Source organism: Phalacrocorax carbo, chromosome 6, assembly GCF_963921805.1.
Source record: "Phalacrocorax carbo chromosome 6, bPhaCar2.1, whole genome shotgun sequence".
Taxonomy (NCBI): Eukaryota; Metazoa; Chordata; class Aves; order Suliformes; family Phalacrocoracidae; genus Phalacrocorax; species Phalacrocorax carbo.
The window spans coordinates 30,514,267-30,529,681 of NC_087518.1; the positions used below are offsets into that span (position 1 = coordinate 30,514,267).

Sequence of the window (15,415 nt, forward strand, 5' to 3'; positions counted from 1 at the left end):
TTTAGTGATCTTTCTGGTTTGAAGTTCTTGACAGCACTGAAAAAGATGGCGTTGCCTTGGCAAACTAAGCAGGGCTTTTTAAAACTCAGCTACAAGAGGATGAGCAGCATCAAATGAGAAAGATGTATGCTAGAGAAGAGGCAGCAAGAACTGAAATTAGAGCCCTTGGAGGCATAGGTGAGATGTGAACTTGCAGGGCACCTTTGGGGCCTTGTCCTTCAGTGTCAGGACATCAGTATGCTGGCTCCAGAGGAGAACTGAGGTTTAAGTCTGGATAGCAAAGCAGGCTCCTCCAAATCTACCTGCCCCCCTTGTTCCCTCTGATAGCTCTCCCAGAAATGCAGCATCCAGTGAGTGTGGTAACTGCATTGCATTAGCTCCAGCTGCTTAAGAAATATTTCAGGGATTCATTTTTTCCTTCCATCCTAGAACACTAGCTTTTTCCAGGACTGACCCATGACATGAAAGGCTTTGCTTCAGCAGTTTGGCCCACTGATCTGTTCAGATTGTTGGCTTGTGTCCTGGGCTGAGTTTTGTCACCCAGGACAAAAGGATGACATCCAAGTTCAGAAATGTGGAAAATGTATGGACTTTGAGGTAAACTTCTCTTTGGAGTAATTTCACTTACTTCCCTGAAGTCGTAAATGATGATGGCTTTTGTCCAGACCAAGAACTGCACTTAATGTTTCAGATCAAATAATTGATTTTCAACAGTGAATCTACTGCTCGAAGCATCTCTTCTGTGATGCTCCAAAGAGACGGGCCCACTTCTGCTGGGAGGATGAGGCCTGTGGTAGGAATACTGAGAACAAAACTTGGTGTGGGTGTTTTACTGGCAAAAGTGGGCTCTGTAGAGCCCCTTGTGCTCACAAGATAGCATTTAGCTAGCCAGATCTCCTAAACTTCCTTTCAGCCTGAGGTTCTGAAGACCTAGAGCCAGCTAGCAGGAAGGTCTGGTCACAGGGATGTGGGAGAAATTTAGGTTGCCTAAATATGGTTGTGGGTTTAGGGCATGGCTGTGAATCCTGGTCACTGCCTTACAAAGGCTAATGATAATGCAAGTATCTATAGCTTTTCTGTCCCTCATAGCAATTGTTTATTTTATTATAAAAACAGAGCTGGAGAGTGAGTCACCCTCCCCATTTTAAAGTAGCTTTACCATTTTAAAGTAGCTTTTACCCCAGAAGGAACAGAAATACTGGTGTGAATCTATGCAGATTAACTGTGTTTAAGCCAGTGGAAGATAAGGACAGAGATCAGTGAGCCAGATAAGATTAGTTTATTAGATCAGTGCCAAAGCCGTTAATGTCAGCAGGTAGTATTTTTTATTCAGCCATTTAACTAAATTGCAGCTGACAGCTGAATGTGTTTTGGCAAGTAGTCTAGCCAGCAATTTACTTGCAGAACTTAAAATGGTAGAAATACCAGGGTCATTAATGCAGACAGTTCTGCTTTGCTAGAAATACTAGGGATTAGGAGGATTAATACATGAAAGCATCAACACACCAGATAGTGTCTGCTTTTCGGTTATTTCCTAGAGGGAGGGGGGTGATTGTGCATGTTTCATTAAAAAAAAAAAAAAAAAAAAAGGGCGGTGGGGCAGAAAAGCTTGTAGGTTTGCATTTTTCTTTAAATCTGCTTGGCCAGTTGTGTGGGTTCGAGCAGTTTTCAGATTGTGGTTAATTAATAAAAGATCTTACCAGAGCTCAACGAAAAACAACGGAAATATTTTCCCCTGGCTTCTCTGGATGTAGCTTTTGAGTGTGTTGCTTGATGTGACATCAGACCCAGTGCTGCTGCAGTTATAGCCGATAACAAGCGAATGCTTGGTCAGTCCAGAGGGGAAAAGTATTTTGCTGATCACATGTTGCTGGGACATTCCTGGTGAACAAGCTCAGCAGGGGACAGGTCTCTCCTGAGGCATCTGCTCCGAGGAGAGGCTTTGCATCTTGTCTTCGTTTCGCACCTTCAGATTTAGCTCCTTGAACAAGCAGTTACAAAGCTTTTGAGTAGAAGGATGTTACGTTATCACCTCTTTTTGAAAGCATCTTTTCTTCTTGCTGGTGTCTCTCTCTAGGATTTTCCTCTAATCTTCAGGGCACTGTAAAAACTAGTCCTGGAGAGGAAAGGACCATGTTTGGTGGTAGACTAGGCACTTCCAAGATGGTTATCCTGTATATTCCTAAAAGTCCTTTGCCAATAAAGGTGAAAATGTCTATTTTCTAGCTAAAGCAAATAGGAAGAGGAAGATGCTCGACTGCAAAACCCAGAGTGAATCCTTGCTAGGCTAGTAACAGACCCTGCAGCTATACGATGTCTTAGGCCTTGCAGTGTCATCCCATGTGATCCCAGGGGAGCTGAACTGCCTGGGCCCATGTTTGGCCAACCATGTGCTGTCAAAGCTGTAGATCAGACTTGGCTCCTCCACCCTGGAAGAGTCATTTATTGTGGTCTAGCAGAGGAGCCTTGCAAAGCTCAGACAAAAGCTTCCATCACCCCTAGCCATGCTGGATTTGTTTGAATTTTTCCCTCTCTAAGGCTGCCTGCCCTGATAGACCTGCACCCTTCTTTGCCCAGCATGCAACACAGGGCCTCCTCTCCCCACAGAGGAGTGGGGTATCCAGTAGGACTGCTTCCCTTTCACCTGAACCACCTCCCCCCTCGCAGATGGATAACAAATGCAGCCTTCCTGTGTTGCAAGGAGGAGTCCTGCCCATTCATGAGTGGAAATGCCTCTACCCTCCACCCTGAGCTTTGAAACCTGTCTATTTCCCCTACCTTTGAGCCCAATTCCACCACACACCCCCCACCCCTCATCCCAGTTTGGATGCTGTTACTGAGCCCTGGGTCTGCACAGGGAGAAAGATCCCATGGCCCAGGATCGCTGCTGCTTCTCCTTCAGCACAGCTGCATCTGGAAGCCCGTTTGGCTCCTGTGCCAGCCATTGCATCGGTTGAGGCTGGCCTACTCGGAGGGTGGAAACCTGTTCCTGCTTTTGGCTCTGGGTCTTTGAAGGGATTTGCAGGTGAGGTGCCAGATCTGAGCAGTGCAGGTAGGGTTTTGGGGGTATGGGGTTTCTGTGGTACTCCCCAGGTATCCACAGTAGTCCTGCTGTGCATATTGGATACTGCTTTTGCTAAAGGCCAGTTCTGCCCTCTGCTGTAGGACTGTTTTCATAGCGTCAAGGCAAAGGCCAAAAAAGACCCTTTCTCTTGTCTAAGAAGGGAGTTCCCAGTCTGTTGTAGGAGAAAACTGATTGCAGTTAAAAATACCTGCTGTTAGGGAGCAAGTAGAAATTGGTTTCCTAGGAGAGGCCACTTGCTGCCAGCCAAATAAAACAGAAAATGGCACCGTGATGTTTTTGAATTGTTTGCTTATGAAGTAGAACTTTTTGGGACTGAGGTCCTGGCATACGTTTGTGGCTACATAGCAACAGAACAGCAAAATCCGCTGGTAAAAGACCTGACTTTAATTTCTGTTTTTCTGTGATTCCCAGGAATACAGATGTTCATCTGCAACCGTGAACACTATGGTTTCCTTCCCATGCCTCTGAAATCACACCAGACGCTGCAGGAAGAAACAGAGAACTTTGTGCACACACTAATTGAGGCTATGAGTAAGTTGCTGTGCCCTGCCATGAGGGACCCCACCACCAAGTTAATGTTTGTAGAGCTCTCCTGCCAGCTGCCTGATCTGGCTGCTCTCATATTATTTTGATATGCAGTTTTCCATTTTCCACTGCTTTTCTACCTAGGGATATAATAACTTCATGGTCCAGTCAACCCCATTCACAAAACCCCTTAACTTCCCCATATTAAATGCAAAAATCCTTCTTTAATGTGGAAAGGATGCTGCAGAACTTCATTTTTGACATGAGGTCAGTCTGGCACACGGCTGCTGGCTTCTGCTTTGCAACATGGATGCTTTCTGCTACACCCACTCCTTCACTGACTTCATGTCCCAGTTCTCTGGGGTTTTTTAGGCTCAGTGATGAAAATACATGCGGATATGTTATATCAGTGCAGCTTGTACATGAGGGTGATGCTTGGGATCTTTCCTCTCTTTCAGTCGATCGTCCTCCCATTGAACCCTCTCAGTATGTCTCTGTCCCTCCGAAGAACCCTGACAAGATGGGATTCGATGAAGTAAGGAACCTGTTTTGTTGCCATTGTTTTGTCTTGTCTTCCTATTTATCTCTTAGAGGACCTGCATTCTCCCTGTAGCTTGAGTTCCAGCTGTTTCCCTTGGAGTATATTACCTTTTCACATAGTTAGCTCTTTAGCAATTACTCATCTTTTGGACTTAAACTCTTTGCAAGGGGAAAATAGCCATCCTTATTTGGGGAGAACTTCTGCTGTGCTCGGCGAAGCAAAAGGGAAAGGGCTCAGGGACCGTTCTTTCCCTCTGGCATTTGCTGTGGAGAAATGAGGCCAGTCAGGCAGCACTTAGTATGTTCTACCAAGACCCCTGATTAGAAGTGCAGGTTTGTGTTCAAGGGCAGTGCCCAGCAAATCTTTGGGCTTCCTGTCTTGATGGTATGGATGTTTTAATCTAGCCAGAGGGAGGTGGCAGAAGTGAGGCTGAAAATCAAGTTATTTAACTTCCCAGTTCTTGTGCTATTTTCTCTACATCTGACTCTGCAGAGCAGCTTAGCAGTCCTTCCATTCTGTGACAAAAACTGGTCTTTTGGGAAACCTCTCCTGCTTTTCAGTGACAAAGGGAAGAATTTCTCTCACCTGAAAGAGACACTGAAGACCCCAGAGCAGCTGGGGGAGCCGGGCTCACAGCTGGGTTCTAGCCCAAGCTGGATACGTCCAGGAGTGATGAAAATCACGCATGCTGTCTGTTTGGTGTGGCAGCTTTCTCCCTGCCCTTCTTGGTCACTGCATTTTTCTGCTATGACCTCAAGTTAAAGTGAACAAGCAAGATAGTTGCTGAAAATGGTAGTGCCCGAAGACCTTGCAGAAATTCCTCTCCCGACCCTGCCTCACATTGTGGAGAAAGCAGGTGTTTGGGGGAGAAGGCTGGAGAAGGGTCTGCTGTGCTTTAATTAACCAGTGTCTGTGTTATTCACAGAGCCAGCAACCCCTGTGTATACAGCTGCCAGGGTGGCAGTGGCACCGTGACCAAGGGAGTTGCAGTGATAAGGGGAGCCTTTGTTTTCTTGCTGTATTCTGCCACATCTGTTTATATGACTGGTAAAGGCTGAACCTGATTTGGCTGTGGTGTTTGAGTGTCTGTGTTTAGGACACAGCTGGTATAGGTTTTTTCCATGTTGTCCTTTGTGGCTGCGCTTTATTTATCCAATTTATTATTTTTGCATTTGTACTGACCTGGAATTTGATCCACTTCTTGCTGGGATGAGGTTTTGCTCCACAGGCTACAAGGCTGCACTTGTACTTGTCTGCCTGGGACTGAAAAATATCCTGACCCTCTGCAGTTTACCTGCAAATGAGGGCTTCAGTCCTCTGCCCTCCACCAGAGAGTCTGTCTCAAGACTTGGACTGAGCTCTGCTCAGACATCTCTGTTTCTGGTCTTGGCTCTGTGATAGGTTTTCTGCTCTGGCAGGGGTAGCAGTGGATTTTGAGTGCCCGAAGTAATTACAAAAATCCTCTCTTTGCTGTGTCCTTGTATTTGGATGGTGACCCCACTGATAATCCTAAATACAGGCAGTGGCAGCATTGTGGGGAAGCATGTGGACCAGTGTTCCTCTGGGGCTGGAGCTGGAGCTGGCCGTTTTACTCTGTCTTTAATGTCAAAACATCCTACATCTTTGGAAGTCACAGACTTGGCTTAACTGATCTCCTCTCACCTTTATCCATCCTCAAAGAGTAGCTTTCCCTGTGACATAAAACATCCAGAAAAACTAGTTGTTAGACAAAGAATGCCCTCTAACATTTCAGTTCGAAACCAACCCCAATTTTTTGACCAATTCTAAGCAACCTGGAATAAAAACACACCTGGTATTTTAATAAGATTTGCTTTTCCAGTGGGGCTGCTGGAGAAGAGTGGATCAAGACAGCCTTTTCTTCCTCATTCCCAATCTGAGAGGCTGATGTCTTTCTCTTCTACCCAGATTTTCATGATCAATCTGAAGCGTCGGAAAGACAGGCGGGATCGGATGCTGCGGACTCTTTATGAGCAGGAGATTGCAGTGAAGATAGTGGAGGCTGTGGACGGAAAGTGAGTTTCGATTGGGGTGGCTGATGTTTGCAAAGAGTGGGATGTGCGTAACTGCTTGACACCATCTCTTTGGATGCCCTGACCTCTCTTCTGGTGGGGAAGGGTGGGCTGAGGGGAGAGATGAATACCACTTTTATTTACCTAACAGTCTGTTTGGGGCAGTTTTGCTCCCTTTCTTTCTTTTGCAATTAGTCAATCTCTGTGACATAAACATGCAGTGTGGTTCAGACTAAGATGAAAATCAGGTTAAAATCATACCAATTTCTGTGAACTGTAACACTTGCACACAGTTAAAAAGGATTCACCAGTGAAAGCGTTTGAGCGCAGTTATCGCCTGGGAAGATTGTCCATCCTAGTGCTACACAGCTGTTGTGCTACAGTGTTAACCCTGACGCAGCCCCTTTCCAAGCTTACTCTAAGGTGTGTTAAGACCTTTTCATCATGAGAAATCAAGGCAGAAATTTTTCATCTGGGAGTTGCAAAAAGGCATCAGGGAGATAGGAACCCACATGCCACCTAGTGGTTTTTGGGCCATGGTTACCCATCAAGACCTCTCAGAAAAATCTAAGCCAAGTGCCTGACAAGTTGATGGTCACTCAAGAAGTCATTGGCAGCTTGATTTAGAAATGTAAATCAAGACGTTAATTTTTCTCTGGGGTTTTGAGCGAAACAAGTGCAGGAATTTCTCAAGATACGACTTTTCTCTGAATGTCATCAGCATTTTCTATGTTACGCCTGTGTCTGATTTGAATTTACTTTTTATTAAATGGTGATAGATATTCTTTCTTTCTCAGAGCACTGAACACGAGTCAGCTCAAAGCTCTCAGCATTGATATGCTCCCAGGTTACCGGGACCCATACTCCTCTAGACCACTAACCAGGGGAGAGATCGGCTGCTTCCTTAGTCACTATTACATCTGGAAGGAGGTAAGGAGTTTGAGAGCGCCTCGGGGTTCCTGCAGGAAGGCACTGTGGGCAGGCGCAATAGGAAGGTGCACAGCCAGTCCTAGGGCAGAACATCAGATACAATGCAGGTTTCTGGAAGTGTAGGATGAAACTGTTTTCCTTGGTTTGTAGCAGGTCATGCACAGGTGTTTCCTTGAGTGCAGTGTTCAGCTTTCTTATCTCTGCTTTACATTTGCCAACAGCTCTGAGCGAGTGATTTTTATCAGAATATTTTCATGACTGTTTTTGCAAACCATCCAACAGCCTGCTTGGAGCAAGTTTGCTTCAGAGAAAAGCAAGAAGATTTTGAAGAACAAATGGTGTTTAAAAAAAAACCTCCTGTTTTTTTCCCTTTGTTCTGCATCTGGACTGAAGCAAGTCCAGTGACTCTGCTGACTGGCGTTTTTGAGCACTGAGGCATATCATAACTATTCTTAACAGTAGGGACCTCTGTTACCTAAGCTAAGAGATCTTGTTTGGGTGGTAAAAGCTGTAGCTTCCATCTGTTCCTGGTCACCTGGGGAGTGAAACTTGAGAGGATCTGGGCTGTGCTGGTCAGAGATGCTGGACTTACACAGCCCAACATCAACAAGGGGGTGTTATTTCAAGTGAGGTGTGGTGGAGGCAGGGAGAAAGACTTGGTTCTAAAAGAAGACCGGGCAGCGGCAGTGGGTAACCAAATACAGACAGCCTTCTGCCTTCAGAGGTGTTAGCTGCACCACCTCAGCAGGGCAGGGTGTCGATCCAAACAGCCCAGAGCCAGCAAGAGTGACTTCAGTGCTGAGAAGGCAGGCTATGCTTTTTGGCTTGAGACTTCTAAATTGCCAACAGTCGGATGACAACATGGGAACCTACGTGTGGGATGTCTTTGCATGTGTGGTCTCTAAGTTGTCAGGGCCAGACTTCGGATATGCCAGATTGTCCTCCTTCCCAGACTTCAGGAACACTTTCTTCCAACAAAGAGGATTTTCTGAACAACAGCTTTGGCATTGAAGGCTGCCGCACATTCCTTTGAGGAGGTGGTTGCTGTGGGCATGCTAGTTGGCAGCTCACGGGTTCTAGATGGTGCAACAGCAGATGGAGGGTTTTTCTAGGTTGTAGATGCTCAGCCACTGGGTATTTTCAGGACTCTTCTCACTGGCTCTTGCAGTATCTCCTAGCTGAGCTGTGAATCTGGGAGTGGTTCTCCAGCCTCCCTTCCTGCGTGGTCTAGAAGGCAATGCCAGGTCAGGATGCTCTGTGGTACTCAGTGCTGCGCAGTGTAGAAATTGTGGTTTTATCCCTCCTAAGGCATGTGTCAAGCAAACAAATAGATTTGGAGACTCTCTAGTTGAAAGGGAATGTGACTTCTTTTTTCAAGATACTATTCTGGAAGTTGGACCTTTAGGGCTTTTCCCTTACTCTTTCTGATCCAAAATAACTGAATTGCCTGACATTCAAGGTACTTCGTGTATGCCATCTCTTCCCCTGGAAGTGGAACTGAAGAAATGGTAATGTCAGAGAACCTAATTATGCAGAGTAGCACCTCTGTAAGGTCAGGGGGATATCTTTGTTTTAGAGATCCTGAGTTGTTTTGTAGCAAGTGTGTCTATGTGGATGGTCCGAAGTCAGAAAGGAAAGTAGGATGAGATTCAGCCTTACCTGTTAGATTGAGCTTCTTCATATTTTCCTGTTCTCTCCTTTGGTCACAGCATGAAACTCCCAACTGGAGTTTGGACCGTGAAGGACCCACTGAAGTCAACAACATAGTGCTGTGTGTCAGTTGTCTGCTGATTTGGCTGGACGGGGTGCTGGGCATCTTGTCTAGACCATGCTTTTGGCAGGAAAGGTTGGATCAGATGATCCTTGAGGTCCCTTCCAACCTGGTATTCTATGATGATGATTTTAGGGTGCAGAGAGTGGCCCATGGGTGCCACTGTGATCACTTCTGTTTCAGGTGGTAAGCAGAGAACTGGAGAAGACGCTCGTTATTGAGGATGATGTGCGCTTTGAACACCAGTTTAAAAGGAAGCTCATGAAGCTGATGGACGACATTGAGCAAGCCCAGCTGGACTGGGAGCTTATGTAAGTCACTGGCCCTCAGCCGTCTGGGAACTCCTGGGCACGCAGGGAAGGTCAGGGATACCTGCTGTGTCATGGTAGAGATGCAGGTTAATGCTGGAGTGCAGGGGAAGGTGGCAGAGACTTCTTGCTGGCTCTTCCCGTCAGGACAGATCTGCCTTCTGGGGCAGGCTGATGCCGGAATACCTGTTGGGTACCATTACTGCCCTTTGTGGGCAGCGTTGGTTGATCTCAACAGTGTCTGGAGTTCTGCTGTGACAGAGGAACTGACACAGCTCAATCCTGAGGCTTGGACCATGTCATCGTAGCTCTGTTATGAAGTCTTTCACAGCTATACCACCCACTGGGTTAAAACTGGGATGTCTGGAAGTGGTGCAGGATAGAAATCTGTGAGCCTGGTCAGAGGTTACTTCTTGGCTTGACTGCCCTTCCCTGTTTGACATGAACAGTCTTGTGGTCCTAATTGCTGCAGATTCACTTTGGTTCCAATTTCCGTGGTCTTTTCACCCTTTAAGCTACATTGGCCGGAAAAGGATGCAGGTGCAGGAGCCTGAGAAAGCAGTTCCCAATGTCATGAACCTGGTGGAAGCTGACTACTCGTACTGGACCCTGGGGTATGCCATCTCTTTCCGAGGGGCTCGGAAACTCATCGGAGCTGAGCCTTTTAGCAAGATGTTGCCTGTAGATGAATTTCTGCCAGTCATGTACAACAAGCACCCTGTGTAAGTAGGATGCCTTCATTGTTTGGGGTGACATGAGCTGGGTCTTGCTGAATCATCTTAAGCCAGATAATGTTGGTGTGTCTCACTTATGTAGGCTGGCTGGTGGGGGACAGGGCTACTCCTCATGCTTTTTGGTTGTCTGCAGTGGAGCTCCTGACACAGCAAAAAAGAGGTGACAGACCTGCTGTGGAAGGATTATTGTCCCTACCTGGTGCAGGGCTTCTGGGCTGGTTCTGAGACACTTGGTTGTCTGTGGTAACAGAGGCTTTGGTTGTATAGGTTGTGGGTGCTTGTAAGGCCTGTGGTTCTGGTGGTGGACAGTCAGTCTCCACCCCAGCAACTACCTCCACTCCCTGGGACCTGTTTGCTCGGTGGAATGGCTTGTATCTCACAGTTATAAGTTGTGGCGTTCACTCTGTTACTGATGATTTTTCTCTCCTCTTTAGAGCGAAGTACATGGAGTACTATGAGTCCAGAGACTTGAAAGCCTTTTCGGCAGAACCCCTGCTTGTTTACCCCACCCACTACACAGGGCAGCCAGGCTACCTCAGCGACACAGAGACCTCTACAATCTGGGACAACGAGACCGTGTCAACGGACTGGGACAGAACACACTCCTGGAAATCCCGGCAGCAGGGCAAGATCAATAGCGACGCCCAGAATAAGGATGCCCTGCCTTCCCAGTCATCTCTCAACACGCCATCCTCCAGGGATGAACTATGACTGCCCACTTCCCCTGGGACTCTGTTGACAGCTGAACCTGTCTCACACTTTAGCTTTTCACCCTTGAAAGTTGTAGAGCAGCTCTTCATGTGGTCTTCTTCCCACTGCTTTGAATGGCAAAGCACAGCAGTTGGACCTGATGACTAGCCAAGCCACTTAGGATTGGGTAGGAAATGAAGGAGGAAAAAGAACAAGTGTTCCAGAGTGGCAGAAAAAAAGCCAGAGATCTGGACAATAGCCCTTGCAAGCTTTTGTAGAAAAACAACCTTGAATGACGTCTTTCTACAGTTCCTCGTGTAGAATACTGTATTTATAAAGATTAATATATAGAGATGTACAAGTGTTAATACCTTTCTGGATAGCTGTAACTTGGCTGCTGTGTAACTGTTACGCTTTGTAGGTTTGTAGGCTTTTCTAACCCTGTTCACTGCGAGAAGCTGCAGGCAAGCGCTGGGGTGGTTTGGTTTTGTTTTTCAAAGGGATCCCTCTCAGAATCAAGATGGCTTCCAAAAATGTTCAGTGCACTGGAGCAGCGCTCCTCTGTAGTGTCTTCTCCCTCATCATACTTTTATAGAAAACTCTCACTGGCTTCCCCTCTGCAAATCTCAAAACTTGTTAGATCCCATCTAAACAGGCCCTCTAGTCTAGAACTGATGTCTTGGTGTGTCTAAAAGCTTGGAAGCTGGCAGAGAAAGTGGAGGTTGCTGGTTTTATTTGTCTCTGTGCTGCCTGAAGGGTACACAGGCAGAGTTAGTCCATGTTATGTCCTGCTTCACCCCCGCCTCAATTCATTCCTTCAGGAAAGCAAACCCTGACAACCTATTTGCAGGTGTTTAATTAGGCCATAAAACCATGTGTAGGACTTCTAGGAGTTTTACATTTTAAAAGTTTGGTTATGAACTTCTTGACACTATCTTTATAAAAACAAAACAACCTACAGAAATGTTAGTGTTGTCAACTGTACTGTTCTCAACAGCCTTGACAGAATTGAGCATTACAGGATGGAAAGGCAACTTGTTCTGATATTTTTTCATGTGAAGAGCAAACCTGTCTCTTTTTTTTGTTTGTTTGTATGAGTTCTGATGTACTTGCTGTTGGCTAACTTGTCAGCAGAGTAAGGTGTTTGATTTCTTTTTTTTTTAAAAAAAATGTTTCTCAGAGGCCAGGTGATCATGGACTACACTGCCTAGGTTAGCTGGCAGAGACCTCAGCCTGCAGGCTGCTGTTGCAGTGGGAGGATGCCCTCTTGGGCTTGCAATCTAGAGACTCACCTGCTGGCAGAGGTGTGCGGCTGAGTATGTGTGGCTGGGTTTTTAAAAATTTTATTTGTTTTTAATAATTACTGATCAATGTTGTGCTTTCTGCTAAAGAAGACATGTTATTACCTGTCAGCTGGTCTGATAATACATAGAACCTGGTGCAAGATGAGCAGCTGTGTGTATTTTTCATTGTGTGGGAGTAGCCCTGGCTGGGAAAGGCCAGCTCAAGAGTGTTTTGGCTGTGTCACACTACCATGGAGTCACTGGCCATATAAATGTGCCTGTTGTACAACTACTGCCTGGAAGCCATGTTCCTTCTACTGTCCAGGCTGGAGCAAGTGCCAGTGCGACCTGGTGAGTATGGAGGGCAGGTCTGCCATGGGCCACCACACACAGCCTGGGTCATTCTGCGCTGACAAGCCCTCTCACTTCTTCCTCAGGTCTCACGAGTGGCAAGTCTGACCTGTTTGGAGCATGGCAATCCCAGAGATGTGGGTAAGAAGCTTGGTATGGTCTTCAGAAGCAAGACATCTGTGAACTGGTGAGCATCCAGCACGTTGTCAGGTGTCGCCGTAGATACCATGACCTACATGTGCAGCCAGGTGTGGCAGAACAGCAGGGATGAGCCAGTGCTGAGTGGGTGAGTCCCTTTTGGCAAGGTATCATTTTTCTGATCTAATATTGTTGCTGCCTCTCCATGTTACAATTATGCTGTGTTCATTTACATCATCACTGCATTTCTTTTCCACCCTCATGTGCTTTTTGTTCTGTGAAAGGCCCATCTCTGTATCTACGAGCGAGGCCTCTCTTTCCTGCAGCCATGGGAGTGATTTACCTGTGTCAGCAAGAGCGCTGCCTGTTCCAGCCTTTCCTCTTCTGACCTTTCATGATCCTATTGAACATTTCTGCATGAACATCATGGCTGAAAATTACCCTGGAGTTCCTCCCGGTACTCCCCACTTCATGCTGGGGTCTGGAGAGGGAAGGGGCTGACACCCTGGTGTGCCACACTGGCTCCTGGAGCTGCTCACTGCGCTTGGGTCCTGCTGGGATCATGGGTGGGGATGTGGTCTGTGGTCACAGCTGCCGCTTTGGGCTCTTCCCCAGGGAGGTGAGGAGCATCACTGTATTGGCCATGCAGGAAATATGTAATTGTTTTTAAAAAAAGGGATTTGAGTCCCCCTGCTTCTTTAACCTTATTGTAGCTCAGTCAAATGAGAAATAAAGGTTGCTGCATCACCTGCACAGCCTTTGCATTGGAGCCACTGGGCTGCCCTGGCCTTGCAGCAAGTCCTGCAGATGGGGTGGGGCAGGGGCGTGAGGCAGGATACGTCTGGCACTGCCCACTGGGAAAGCTGCTGTATGGACGTGTCAGCCTGGGCGCCTCGCATGAGATGGCGCTGGCTAGCACAGTGCTCCTGGGAAATTATGCTGTCAGTGGGGCTGGTTTGGATGCTCGGGGAGGCTGAGTTTTATTTAACTTTAGTTTCCTTAAGTAGAACAGTAGCAGTTTAGTCAAAAGCTTGACAACAGCATTGTGGGTTTTTTTGGTTAGGGGATTTTTGGTGTGTGTTTTTCTTTCAGTTGCCTCTGGAAGCAAGTGGTACAAGGGGTTTGGTGGCAGTTTCAGTGGAAGAGGGACACAAATTATGAATAAAAATGCAATGAATTAAATGAATGTGTCCATTTCTGAGCAGATGCAGCTACAATCTAGCTGAGTGTTCTTTTACCTATATGCTTTTGTGTGTGTATGTACATAATTTTTGATTTATTTACATACACAAGATGTGGTGGATGGCCAGTGGTTCTACCTGCTATGCCATGCCAAGTGCTATTGCTCCCTGTCTGTTTTTCCAGTCCCTTTGCAGGCTCTGCCCTACTCACAATTAACTGTGTTTTGGAAAAGTAGGAGCCAGTTGAAACACTTCTGTTTTTCTGGTATTTTTCCACTTTCCATGTACTTGCTTTTTTTTTTTTTGACTCATCTAATGGGCTTCAAAACTGCATGCAAGTAGGAGCATGAGCTTGAACCAGCCTTCTGGCCGTGCCTGAGAGGGCTGTTTGCGGGGCAGGGACTGTGCCGTGGGGTGGGGGGTGGTTCAGTGCAGCACAAGCATGGAAGGGGTGTCCCTGCTGAGCCTCCTGCAGGTGTAGCACCCACAGCCCAAACGTGGAGGTGCCTCGTGCTGGGGACATGCACATTTGGTTGTACATCCTGAAAACGAGTTTCTGTTAGCAGAATGTCACAGGTGATAACTAAGAATTTGCCAGTCTGCTACATGAACCATGGAGGGTGCTTTTTTTTTCCTTTTTTTTAAATTCTCTTCCCTCCTTTTTTCCTCTCCTTTTGGTATGGGGTTTTTGCTGTGCTGTGGAGCACCTGAGCTAAGCCCCAGGAGCCCCCAGGTGATGTAAGAAACACCAAGCAGCGCTTACCCCAGTGAGTGTGCTGACAAACCAGTGGAAGCTAGGAACAGGCTTTCCAGAGTACAAGTAGCAGGCCAGCTGAGAAAACCAGGTCGCTTACAAGCAAGGTTATGGTGATAGGCCCTAAAAAAAATTATCTGCAATAAGACTTCTTGTACTGTAACAACTCTTATCTTTGCTTTTGTTTAAGAAAGGAAAGTGCTGTTGCACTCTCACTATGGTATTATGAAATTACAAAGTTCACAAATAGATTGTATTTATCCTGAAGGAAATCAAGTGAGGTTTTTGTTGTTCTGTTTTGTCTCCCTAGGTAGTTTAAGTAAAAAAAAAAAAGCAAGAGGCAGCTTACATTCAGCGTAATCTTTCTTTTGCCTTTGCTATTGTAACATGAGAGTCCCTTTAGTGACAACAGCCACAGCTCAGGGACTGTGACTTGCCAGTTTTAGGAGTCTCCCTTAATGCTGAAGTGATGGGCAAGGTGGCAGGACTGTGCTAAAAGGTAGAAGAAGCAGCTGTGGTACGTGAACTCCAAATGTCTGTAGCGTGTGCAGGGGGGCAGGGGACCAAACCCAAACTAAAAACATCCCAAGGAGCTAATGTTTGTGAGGCCAGGAGGAAACATGACATGATGGAGACAATGTGGAAAATTCACTCATAATGTAAACCAGTTGGGTTTTTTTTTTTTGCATTAACTTGCTGCAGAAATCGTTCAGTGACCCGAAAGGGAATGATTTCATGAAGACATAGTCATAAAATTTGTGTATAATCTCAGTTAATCTAAGTTACCCAGTTAGTTACAACAGAAATCATTAAATTAAAGCTCAAAAAAAAAAAAAAAAGAAAAAAAGGCACAAAATGTTCCATAGCATTCTCAGGTCTGCATGCATGACTGATGTGATGCACTGGGATGGCTTTTGCTTTGCTGATGTTTACTGTTAGCTCTCTGCAAGTTCATTGCACACCTGCAGCATGGGACTGGGCTAAGTACAGCTCATGATCAGCTGCTGCCACTTGGTCGGTAATGGAGGTAGGAGACCGGTTTACTTGGACAGCCCTTCCAGCCACTGCTGAAGAAACACAGAAGCAGCCCTCGT

General features: G+C 46.4%; 1 protein-coding gene across 2 annotated transcripts in view; it reads left to right on the forward strand.

The window, feature by feature from the left end:
* COLGALT2 (collagen beta(1-O)galactosyltransferase 2) overlaps window positions 1–12,063 on the forward strand; it is a 56,173-nt gene extending 44,110 nt beyond the window's left edge. For both annotated transcript variants that reach the window (XM_064454389.1, XM_064454390.1), the window contains 7 exons: window positions 3,497–3,616; window positions 4,069–4,145; window positions 6,078–6,184; window positions 6,979–7,111; window positions 9,066–9,193; window positions 9,706–9,912; window positions 10,359–12,063. In XM_064454389.1, the coding sequence (XP_064310459.1) occupies window positions 3,497–3,616; window positions 4,069–4,145; window positions 6,078–6,184; window positions 6,979–7,111; window positions 9,066–9,193; window positions 9,706–9,912; window positions 10,359–10,635 (1,049 nt within the window). In that variant the 3' untranslated portion in view covers window positions 10,636–12,063. The remainder of the gene's footprint in view (window positions 1–3,496; window positions 3,617–4,068; window positions 4,146–6,077; window positions 6,185–6,978; window positions 7,112–9,065; window positions 9,194–9,705; window positions 9,913–10,358) is intronic.
* The last annotated feature ends 3,352 nt before the right edge of the window (window positions 12,064–15,415 follow it).